This window comes from Monopterus albus, unplaced genomic scaffold (assembly GCF_001952655.1).
Source record: "Monopterus albus unplaced genomic scaffold, M_albus_1.0 scaffold6.1, whole genome shotgun sequence".
Lineage (NCBI taxonomy): Eukaryota > Metazoa > Chordata > Actinopteri > Synbranchiformes > Synbranchidae > Monopterus > Monopterus albus.
The window spans coordinates 398301-410715 of record NW_018127886.1 but is presented as its reverse complement, the minus strand read 5'-3'; the positions used below and the strand labels follow the sequence as shown (position 1 = coordinate 410715).

General features: G+C 40.7%; 1 protein-coding gene across 10 annotated transcripts in view; it reads right to left on the bottom strand.

The window, feature by feature from the left end:
- Window positions 1-12415, bottom strand: part of LOC109971776 (ELKS/Rab6-interacting/CAST family member 1) — a 141563-nt gene that overhangs the window by 113176 nt on the left and 15972 nt on the right. For 8 of the 10 annotated variants that reach the window (XM_020620255.1, XM_020620246.1, XM_020620315.1 and 5 more), the window contains 3 exons: window positions 11102-11257; window positions 9789-9872; window positions 8718-8885 (listed from right to left, as the gene is read on the bottom strand). In XM_020620255.1, coding sequence (XP_020475911.1) covers window positions 8718-8885; window positions 9789-9872; window positions 11102-11257 — 408 coding nt within the window. The remainder of the gene's footprint in view (window positions 1-8717; window positions 8886-9788; window positions 9873-11101; window positions 11258-12415) is intronic. The other 2 variants (XM_020620285.1, XM_020620299.1) reach the window with 1 other exon arrangement.

The window sequence follows — 12415 nt, the reverse complement described above, 5'->3', positions numbered from 1 at the left end:
TCAAAGTCGGGGATAAAGCAACAATCAGATCTCTAATCAGGAATGGTATAAAGGACAGATCATCTAAGGGCTAGCTCAGGATAATAAGCGGGTATAAACTGGCAAACAGCAGGGGCTGCAGGGTGAATAGTCACATTGTACACCACAACTTCTGTTGATAAAACTGTGGTAACACAGCTGTCTGCCCAGAGGGTATAGAGAAAACATGGGAAAGCAGAGATGCAAAACAAAAGACAAGGATACACACACACAGAGAGAGCTTCCATTATCCACTGACAAAGGTATCTTTGTCAACAGAATGAATCAATGTTCTCTGCCAGAGCATAAAAATCAATCATGCCATGCTTTTGATTTCGTACCAATGGTTGTTTTGCAGATATACAACATAGAAAGTGTAGGGGAGATTCACCTCAAGTACCATCGCACTAGCCCTCACTGCACACTGCTACCTCAATTCCCCTTTCACCTCCCATCCATCATGATTACCTCCTTCAGCAGACACACACACACATGACACAAAGGTAGAGACACTGCAGGCATTCCCCTTACATCAACACTTACTACTTTGATTTTTTTCCTGATTATTTCCAGCACTGTATGCCAGTTGCTGCCCTGTTTCCAGGAAATCCACACTTGAACAGTCACCCTGCAAAACGTGGAGAACTACACAAGTCTGCAGTCTTAAGTAGATTCCTGAAATCTTCTCGTTTTCTGCTTGACCCAACAAATGAAATAGCTTCTTCACCTTGTCTGTGAATCTGTTGTTCTGTCTAACACACCCTCAGGTCTTTTTAGTATAACAACCATTGCCATAGGCAGGACTAAGTGTTTGATGCAGTACATCTATATCAAGGAACAGCCTCAATATCTTGACTCAAAATACATATTGGAAATCTGTTACAATCTGTTAAGTGCGTGTCCACTGCCATATTTTGATCATGTATCACAACTTGCCATTGTGTGCCTGACAGTATCTTGTGCCTCCTTCACTGAACAGCAGTAGCTACAAGTCGGTATTTCATTAAAGGTCAGCTCTAATATTAACAGGTCGAGGCGGGTGTGCAGTTGATTTAGAGAAATGTTGAATTTGCCCAGCTGGGGCAGATTTGAAAATTTGACCCGGGCATGCTTCTCCTCAGGCGCTAGCAAAACGACCTCACATACAGTATGTGAAGTTGATTAAAAAATGTTTTTTCTAACATGTTTTATTTGTTCGCGACATATGAGATGAATCGTTTTGTGGTGTTACTGATTATATGGTTTTGCTTCTATGCCTATGAGACCCAACCACAAGTATTTATAAACATGAATTGTAAAAATGGAAAACTCACAGTAATAATCCTTTTCACATGAAAAAAAAAAATTTAGACTTGGAGACTGGATTTTTGTGTTTAATAAAAATGTCACGAAGGTATTAATGGGGCTCAGGACTCATCCTGAGGACAGCTGCATTACTCTGGATGTTAAACTTTGAATTTCTCAGTAGAACCTCTCCAGTCTGATCTTCAGAAATTAGTTTGACTCATTGCTGTGTACAGAGATTTAAATAATTAAGAAATTTGCTGCTGTGCCATCCATGTGTAAAACTACACAATCTTCATCTAAAATCAGACACTACTGATGAGACACACCTATGATTTCGGCTGATGGGTGATAAAACTACAAGTGTTTACACAAAAATGTTGCTAGCAATGTCCGTCAGCCTCAAGGAGTGTTTTAATGCATATAATTCTACAGTAGATGAAAGAAGAACAAATTGCACTGAGCCAACCATTCATCCTAAAACAGTACTTCTTCTCCTACACTGCTGCAAGTCGTTTGTTTGGTGTCAAGAAAATTAACAAACAGGTGGCGATCGAGGGGAAAACAGTATAAAAACTGCACTGTTTGCACTAATACTGGCATTGCACCTGCTGGAAAATAAAGCCTTCTATTTGTGTATTTAGTCAAGTCAGTTTACTTTCTAGCACATTTAAGAACACCACAGATTACCAAAGTGTCGTACCATTTAATATATAAAATAAAAATGCATTATTCATTTAGGAAACAATCAAATACACTAAGTGAGAGTAAAATGAAGATATTTCCATCAGCCAAGGAGAAAGATGGGTTTTAACAGTTGCCAAGGTTGGAGGAATGGTAGTGTTCCACTATTTAAGAGCCATTATAAAGGTACAGTTCCCTCTGAGCTTCAATCTAGACCTCGAAACAACCAAAAGCATTTCATTGGAGAATCTACTCACCCTAGATGGTGCATGTGATTTTAAAAGCTCAGAGGTAAAACAGCATTAACCCTCCGAGTGACACCTAAAAATCAATCCAATGAACAAAGAAGAGATGCTAATATGGGGGAAATGTGGTCACATTTATACGGACCTGTCAAAAGCCCAGCAGCAGCTCTTTAAACAAGCTGAAAGTGAGAGTGTAGACTTGCTGATCCCTGTGCTACAGCAGCCCAGGTGAAATAAAGCTATGAATCACTTTCTCAAAGTTGGTAAAGGAAAGAAGTCTTGAATTTGGCCAGCAGCTCACTACGTTCTGGTTAACAACCGCTGACTGACAGTAGACCAAGCAAACTCTCTGTATTAGTGTGTTTTTGTTTGTACAAACGTACAAAAACAGAAAACAATTAGAGAAAGCACACATAAATCACCACATAAATGAAATTTAGTTTAGATATCCCCTAACGGAATGCGTCATTTGTGCTGGAGCATGTGGTTTGTGTATTTACGTAACAGTAATGTGTATGTTTTCATGTGCATACGAATACGCAGCCCTCTGCACACACACTTGTTTGTCATCTCCTTTGGTCATGCACATATGCCCCTGTGTAAACCATTAAATATCTCATCCCCATTTTGACCCCTATAACTCCACTTTATGGTTTTTCCACATGGCCTGTGAAGAACTTGCGGGGGCTTTATTTTGGATCGTGCCATGTTTGTTCTGGGGGGCCCCAACGCTTTACTACTCATACTGCATCCCAAACCACACCACCCTAGGACCCTGGGAGCATGCTATTCGGTCTGAAAATGGTTTATATGGTCAGTCCAGTTCAGATGAGGTCATTAAAACTGGCCTGCAATGGGACCCATCAAAATAGGTATCGAGTTTAAATGTGATGTTGACAATTTGTGGTGAGTCAAAACTGGAACCATTTCCTTTTTATTTCAGTCCTCTTTACTGTGTTTGTCAAGGTTTCCCCTATGATTAATGCATTCTATACCCTCCGTTTTAGTGGTACCAACAAGATAGGAGATGAGAATGGACAAAGGAGATGAAGAAGTAGGCAAGAAATGTGAGGACAGAAGACAGATGGAAGCAGAGTGAGGCAAGAGCATATGGACCAAGGGAACAAAAGGGAATGAGGCAGAAAAAAGGACAGAGAGAGATGACACAGCAGGGGAGAAGCCAGGGTGGAGTGTAACCAGGTTGAGACCACATCTTTTCTCCGCTTCACTACCCATATGACCCATCAATCAGAAAGGAGGACAAGGAAAGATCAACAAAAATAGTCCAGCAGGGACCACAGCACACTGTACCACTGCATCACTCACTGACAAAAGCCCACAGCCTTCTACATCTACTCTTGAGTCTTTCTCCCACTCCAGATTCCTTTTAATTTTCCTCTTGTTTTTCCTATTCATCACTGTCACTGTGGTTGATGTTAGCAAGTCATTTATATCTTCTTCGAATCATTACACCTCGACCTGAAAATCAAAACTCAGTGGAGGTCTTCTGGCAAACACCTTGTGAATGCTGGTGATGAAAAAGAACACAAGACACTTGAGATCACATCTGAGAAACAAACTGAAATACCACAGACTGTTCTAAGTAAACACAGCCATGTTGCCACAGTGCAAAATGTGCATTGAAGGTGTGCTTCTTCTAACACATTTGCTGACATTTAGTGAGGAACACATGTCAAATGGTATATGGTTGTTATTTATGTGCATGATACAGAATTTGACCTAAATCCTTGGATCTTCCCCATTTGGAGAACTGCAAAATGCTCACCTCCAGTGATGGTGATGACCATGTAAATCAGAGCATAGACCTTCACAAAAAACTTTGACATTAAATACAACAATTTGTTGCACCAAAAAAATGATGTATTAAATCAAATTGTGTGGCTCTTGTGAATTTAGAGTCATAGCTAAATAAGTCAGCAGAGGCAGTAATAACAGGAGAATGGCAAGAAAGTATTCATGCTGAAAGACACTGTTTCATACGTGAACCCTTGACTATGTCCGTGGACTTTGTCGAGAGTTGCCCTTTCACACATATATCATGTAACAGGAGGTAGTTCGTGTCAGATGCGTTTTCACCTACTGGAAATACCAAATTCGACTTGTGGCACATAAGGTCCGGGTCGTCTGACTCGGACATGTGTGTTCTCATATAGAGCTCTCTCGGGTAATTTCTAGGGAATTTCAGGGTTCCAGTGCATGTCTGAACAGGGTTTGAAAAGGGCTTATGTGTCAAGTATTTCCACTGAATTTCTGTAGCACTTTAAATGGTGAGACAACAAAAGGCCTTTTTTTAAACTAAAAATGGAGAGCAGGATCCAACACACATTCTCACAAAACAAAGCTTGAGCCAACCATCCTTCCAGCAGACTACCCTGTCTCCACATACAGATGACTTGTTCCTGAAAATTACTTTCTATAGCAATCACCAAGTGGGGGAGCAAATGTTCCAGGAGTTCCACAGCTCATCTACCAGTGTTATCTGCCACACAGATGCCATAAATTAATGTGTCCCAACTAATGTGTCCACTGGTGAACTACATAAAACCAAATCTAGTGAAACGAGGCTTCACTGCTAAAATGAAACTATGTTCTGCATTAATCACATGTGATAAGAAATGCACTGTTGTAACAGACAGTACAGGGAGCTGGCAAAAGGAGAATTACTGGCATTTGAGGGAGATACTGCTACTGTAGAAACATAAGACACTAAACTCAGCCAACAAATGTACAAGTATTTGCTATATATCTTCACAGTACATCCATACTCTCTCTAGTGTGCAAGCACAATCAAAAAGTTAAGCAGATACTAGATGACTGTAGTTTGTTTCTTGCTGACAAAAATGCCATAATATCAGAAGGTCAAAACTGTTGAGACATTGAAAAACCAATTCAATCAGAGCCTGCAAAGCAAAAGTATGTCAACATGAATTTATATATAGAAAATAGTCATTATATGAAGATCAGCATGACATTAGGGTTCATTTGGAACTTCAGAGTCAGTAATGCCAGAAAGACACAGGCCTGGCGAGGTAGCACAGGATGTGCAACAACTGCAGTTGCAAACCGTGTAGAAGAAGGGTGTTTGAATTTTAAAAGGTATAATGGGGAAAAGGACAAACTGATCTTATGGTTGGATAAGCCAAGTAAATTAGTTCTCTTCTTGAGGAATATAACTGATCTGGAGTAAAAAAAAATCTGAATGAATGTTACTTTGTCCTGGAAACTCGAATCAGGTCAGAGATCACTCCAAAGTCAACTGAAAAAGTTGCTTTATAAATACAGTAAATCTAACTAAACTTGTGACTGCGGCTGAATCAATCAAACAGGCCCCCAGTCTGATTTGGTCTCTTAGTCAAACATTCATATTCAAAATGATGTTCTCAAAAGGAAGAAACTAAACATTTCAAAGAACCTACAAGCCAACCTTACACTGGGGTTGTGGCCTGTTCCTTTCGCTAGCTGGTTAAATATACAGGAAGGTCTCCAATAGGTTACCTGATCTGCTGGAGTATAGTTACAGCCCTACATTGTCCTGATCTGGGCAGGAAAGAAACATACACCTACTGTATTGAAGGGTTAAGTTTCTGGAGATGTGGGCAGCAGACTTAACGCTCACACACACATTATTTTCCAGTTATCTGGAGACGGATTCGATCACACCAATTTAGAAGCTGTCTCTAACTTTGACTGACAAATAAATACACTTCCATTTTCTCATTTCCGTGCTCACAGTGCCTGCTCTGTTCAGTAGCCAGTCCTTTCTCAGGCCCATCCTGATGAGAACTGCTTTTAGAGAAAAATGCCTGAGATGAAGCTGTTCTTCTGGTTAGGAAGACAGCGGCCTGTCTCCGGGGGAGTGGACTACTGTACCGATCACTGCCATTCATCACGAGACCCACTTGGCACACACACAGAGTCGTGCGTTACTAGTTCTGAAGACACTCATTGGCATAATGCATTCCTTACCCCCTTACCCTAATCTTAAACATCACAACAAAATGCCTAACCGATGCAAAGACTGGTTAAAATATCCTCAATAATGGCATTGAAAAAAAAGGTCCACACAATGCAACAAAGGCATGCATACACACACGCGGAGGTATATGAATAGGGGTATGATGAGCTAGTGTTCATGAGTGAGACAAAAAGGAAATGTGGGGCTCCTGAGGAATTTAAATAAGATGTGGGAATGCTGAAACAAACCTCTGAGGGGAGATGAAGTACTAGGAATGGGATGAGTGGGGAGAACCTGTGAGAATCATAATCTGCAGAGGGATACAGGGCCATGGCTGGCCTAAAGCCCACCCATCCTCTGGTTTGCCCACTTTAATAGGAGAAAACATTATGTTCATAGCAAGGAATAAACCATTCCAGACCAGAGATGAGAGCCCAGCAATAAGCATCGACTGTATATGCCCAGCAATAAGCATCGACTGTACATGCATTTTTTTGAATGTGTGAATGAGTGTGTGTTTGTTGCAGTCAGGACTGTTGGATCTGATTACAGCTGTGCAGCAGTAGCCCTTAAGAAGTAAGTACACTGGCTACAAAGCATTGGTGTGCTCAGTGCCTGGAGCATTAATTATATTAGATTTAATTACACATCATTCCTAAGACATACATCAGCACGTTAATACACAAGCATACACATGTTCATATTAACAACCACAAATACACACTGCCTCCTCACTCAAGCGCATAATTTTCATTCAACTGTGGTAGACACACTGGAAATCATTTAACAGAATTATTCTCTTCACAAACAAGATTCATGTGTTTACTGTAAGTGGTATAATATCCATGTGTGTGACACTGCATAAACTATAAATGTGCTGTACCATTTTGGCACCTAAATTAAGATCCTGACCTGGACAGTATATACCGAAAGGGGTATATCAGCTTCATCTCAGACTGACACTTGGTTGGGAGTTTATACCACGCTAAAACTAACAGTCTAATCCAACAGTACTTACACCCACATTCAGTACAGAAACACTCTTCCAAGAAATGTACTGCATCCACAAGCAATGCACTATGTATTATGTTAGATTGTTAGCACCTTAAAACCAATACTGGCTGTAATATTAGCAAAGCTATCTACATTATGTTACAGTGTGACACCCCAGCTGCAAATAAATGTAAAACAAATATATATAACATTTTAGAAAGTGTGATAAGTCAATTCTCCCTGATATCAGTCTGCTGCAAACATAATTTGTCAATAATTCTAACAAAGGTAAGTTTCAGACACAAACCCCAGGCTAGGAAGCTCCCATCTCTCTCTTTTTAATGAGTTAATTTTGGAGGACAAATCATAAGTATGAAATGACTGGGGGTGACGGCTCACGGTCTTGCAGTAAAGTTACACTGATGGCAAAAGGACACATATGAATTTCTTTACATACCATATCAGTTGGACACAAAGAAAACCATGTACAGAGACTAAAACCACACACTGGACAGCAACTCGTTTAAGTATGATGCATTCATCTAACTGCAAAGGCCAAAATTCCTTTCACATGTATGGACAATTAGGTCTAATTTTGGCCCAAATTGCTTCCTGTAATGATAAGTAGACATAGTTAGCAGACCGCTCTCAACTGCTGAACACAAAGGGATATAAAGTACCACTTGCAAGTCTAGACTGATGAAGTAAAATGCCACATGCTCTCCCCCCCCTACACACACATCTCCATATATGCAGTCCACCTTCATCCCTAGCAGAGGTGATTAAATCATTAGAGCCAGGGAATTTAAAAACTTCAAAAATGAAGAAGAAAAAAGCTGGCAGTATTCTCCAGTCTTCTGACTGACCTGCCCACACGTACAAGCCCACTAGTGGAGTAAAAGTGCCATATGCAGGTTTTTTTTTCCCCTCACCCACCTCAACATTCTTCAGAGGAATAAAAAGAGAAAGAACCCAAGGCAAAAAAAAAACATGATTGTCTACAGTTGCACAGTTTCTTTTAGGTGTTTGATGTTGTGCATCAGAGAACAGATGCCTAACATCTGAAGTCCTTCTATGTAGATGGTTCTGATGACCTATCTGAGCTTGAAACTTGGTCATAAAGGCTGCTTTTCCAGGAACAGTGCGCAATGATCAACATTATTGTAAATTTGCCAGTTTTGGCCAAAGAGTCAATTCACATTTTTAATGAATCAGCAAAAGAAATAAAAGCCAAAAAGTAGGAGTTTACTATGAACCATACTTACTACAATGCAATTGCTTTATAATCCTGGTAAGGTTAAACAGCTTTACCATATTATAGCCCTTCCTACTGTCATTACTGTCTAACTGTCTACCATCTACAGACAGCCTCATCCATCTGATGCTGTGTGTGTCTTTACAAGTGAATTCCAGGAAGCTGGAATGACTCAGTGAGTCTTGGTGAGTGTATTTGTACAGCCGAAGATTGTGGGCCTGTGTGTGTGCGCACATGCACGTTTGTATGTGTGCACACTGACCTCTGTCTGCAGTGTGTTGGCGCGCTGCTCCTTGGCGCTAAGCGATTCCTTTAGCACGTCGATGTGCTGCTTGCAGTCTGAGTTTTGATTGGTCAACGTCTCTAGTTTGGTCTGCAGGGCCTGCATTTCTGACTCCTTCCTGTTCAGCTCCTGCTTCATCTGTTCAATCTGGAAGTTACACACACACACACACACACACACACACACACACACACACACACACACACACACGTTATAAAAACGTATTTAACCATTATTGAGTGAATAGATAATATAGATACAGATTAAAAAAAACTTAAAAAGTGAAAAATGTAACTTTTCTCAAGAAGCAAATACACATGCAACACCTAATGCAAAAATGCATACTTTGCATACATTTATTTGGAAAGGCGATACATTATAATACTGAGTTATCACCCAGCCTCACAGCGTCAGTTCTCAATCAGGGAAGACTAGCAACCCAGGCCCACTGCCTGCTCTATGGACACACCAACACAAGTGATAGAAAATACATGCAGAGTTATGTGCAGCAATATTACACTCAGACAGCTGACAGATTACAGACTGTTATAAGGAAGGCCATACAGAACAGGACAGAAAACCCCAAAGGAAACCAAATGCACTAAAAGGGGGAGGTTTCTGTGCTGAGTAACTATGTGCAGAAGATTGCAATCAGTATGTTGGTGCCAAAAATGCACAAAGTTGATTCAAAAAGAGATATTTCTAATTGTGTGGGCAAGGTTCACTTCATAACAGGGGAATTGGACCTTGGCCTATCAACCCTCAATTAAAGTAAGGGAACAGAGCCCAAGAAATCAAGGAGAAGAGAGACAGAATAATAAGAGACAGGGGGGCAAAAGGTGAGGTGGAGTAAAAATGGGACTGAGTGAGACATGATTACAGAGGTAAAACTAGTGAGAGGAATAGCATGACAGAGAGAAGAGAGTCAGGAAAAAAAAAGGTAGTGGACAAAAAAAAATGTGATAGAACATTATAGATAAGGATGATGGAATTGAAGGAATGTGAGGTAAAATGAAAAAAAGAGAGGAGAGAGAGCAATGAGAGTGGTACTTCTGATTGCTTTGTGATCCAAGGATGTTGGAGGAAGGTGGGAGCTGGTCTGATGGAAGACACACATGGTGACAAGGCCTGCTCCTAGAGAGACACAAAGACAAGAAGAAAAAGCCACTCGACTACTGCATACAGCCATCTGGGAGACCTCGACAGTTTCCCAGCTGGCTGTATGCTCAACCACACACCTCCACACTTTGCACTCCTCCACTACATAATTGCGGCTTCTGAATGTTCTACTTGGTGAAATCTGCAAGAAATCATTATCTGGATAAATAAATTCACCTGCTCTATTTCGCACTTATATCTCAACAAATGTCTGACCCCTTAGGAGCCACTTTCTGGTATTGAGTAGATCAAAGCCCAGAGAGGAAAGCATCCCTGTCCTCTCTGGTTTCCTTTCTTATCACAGTCTCACCTCAACACCAGTCACCACCACTGCTGAAACACCAAGATCCTAAACACTTCAAGGATACAGAATGAATCTATATGTCAATGATGTCTTTCTGCGCATCTGTGTGACTGTACATAGAAAAATGAGACTTAGAGAGCAAGCAAGGGGCATCACTGCGATGTATATCATCCCAGGTGAGGAGAGAGCTTTTTCCTCTCTCGTGGTAAGCTTACATTCATCTGTCAGGGCTCCATTCATAAAAAAAAAACTTTTGTGATGGTATCAGGAGCTTCCTAGATGCAATGACAAATGGGTCCTACAAAGAGCCATTAATAAACCAAAGGGAAACATTTTCACATGGAGCACTGCTTGTGAGCCTGGGTCATCTTAGGTACTCAATGCAAACTGAAACTGCATTATTTAATGTGGTTCCTGTAGGCATGTCCATGTGCCTATTCAAATGTGTGCATGTCTGTCTGTGCCTGAGATAGCGAAATGTTAGTCAGGCTTTTTGCCAGCTAAAGGTAGGACAGTGAAGAGACACAGTGTGCTGTAAGCTGATAGTTCCTTTGCCCATCAGGTAGGAGATTAGTACAGTACAATGCTTGGTCATCAAATAGGTTAAGTAGGTATGGTGCACAAAAAGTGAAGAAAGACATTTTTAAGTGCAGGCATTCTTGGTATCCATGCAACACAAGAAGCTTAGAGCCTTGATAAAGCAGCCAAAAGACACAGCATACTGTAATATGCAGTTTGGCATCAAGACATCTTCACATTTTTGCTTGCTTCTCCATGACCACACAATAAAGGTATGCAACACACATTCTCATACATTTGTTATTGATGTCTTAAGGCAAACATGCATCACATAGGTCATGCAGTGTGGAGTGTTCTCAGGTACCATGCAGAGACATTCTACCTTAGTCTTCATGAATTTAGAATGGCTCTTGTAGACCTCCACCTGCTTGAGCTCATCCTGCCTGTCATCAGGGTGAAGCAGACCACTGGTCTTTAACATTTGGACTTCATCCTCCAAGTCTCTGATGTTCCTCTCCAGGGAAGAGATCTTGGTGTCCTGTACCAGCAACAGTAGGCAGAGTTAGCAAAACTGGATATTAAGCTCTGGTCTTCAGTAAGGGCTTACTTGTGTCATGTTTTGTTTTTGAACAATGATTTGTCTATCTACTGTTCTTCTAAAAAGTCTTGCACACGCAGAGGGAGACATCTTGCAAAAAATACTGTCCCACAAGCTTTGCTTTTTGTGGTTTGGCGGCATCATGGCTTAATCAGCTATGAGCTCTCTCCTTCTCCTAGTCATTACCATGAAACCTACCCTTGTCTGCCTGATCTGATGAACCTACTATATGCATGGCATTAAAATTAAATACTACTACTAATTATAGAAAATAATTACCCAACATACCTGTCTGGGTCACAGTTATTTGGCATGACAAATTGATACCCAAAACAGCATTAACAGCAACACAGCCTATTCATAAAAGACCTCACAGTGCCCTGTATTTAAATTATAGCCTATTAATGTATGCGTGTTTGTGTCTGACTAGAATGTCTGAAGAAATGAATGGAGAACAGGGGAAATATCTAGAGAGGAAGCTGTGTGCAGCCAAGATGTTTTCCTTTGTAGCATCTGTGAGGGAATGAAAGGGCCTGTCATGGACAAGTCCTGAGGTTGTTTATCTGCATGGGTTGAGACATACATTAAATGCTAAACTCTGGAAGAGAAAAGAAAGATAATTGAATAAATGGAAACAGACTTCATGAATCCATCAGCACAAACCACAGGCAACATGTAAGCATCTGACCCCTATTACACCCTGTGACATCAGCCTTGCCTAGCACACGGTGCTGCATTCATCCCAAACACACAAACACATGTAGAGCAAGCCACCAGTAATGAATAAAGGTACATATAGGGCATTCAGGCATCTAGAGTAATCCCTCACCTTACATACAAGACAAAAAGGCTCTCAGATTATGATATTCAATCATTTCCATTGGTTCAAGTTGATTTTTCTGTCATAAGCTATGCTCTGTCTTTAATAACTGATTACTGTTTGTTTCTGCTCCAGAGCACAGAGAGAACATCACCCAGAGGAAGAGAAACATAACAAACCCAAGGAAAATACACAGGATAATATCACAAACAGCATGCAATAAGAATTCATGTAATCAAAAACTGTCTCAAAATTGCTAAAACATGAAACACTGTGCA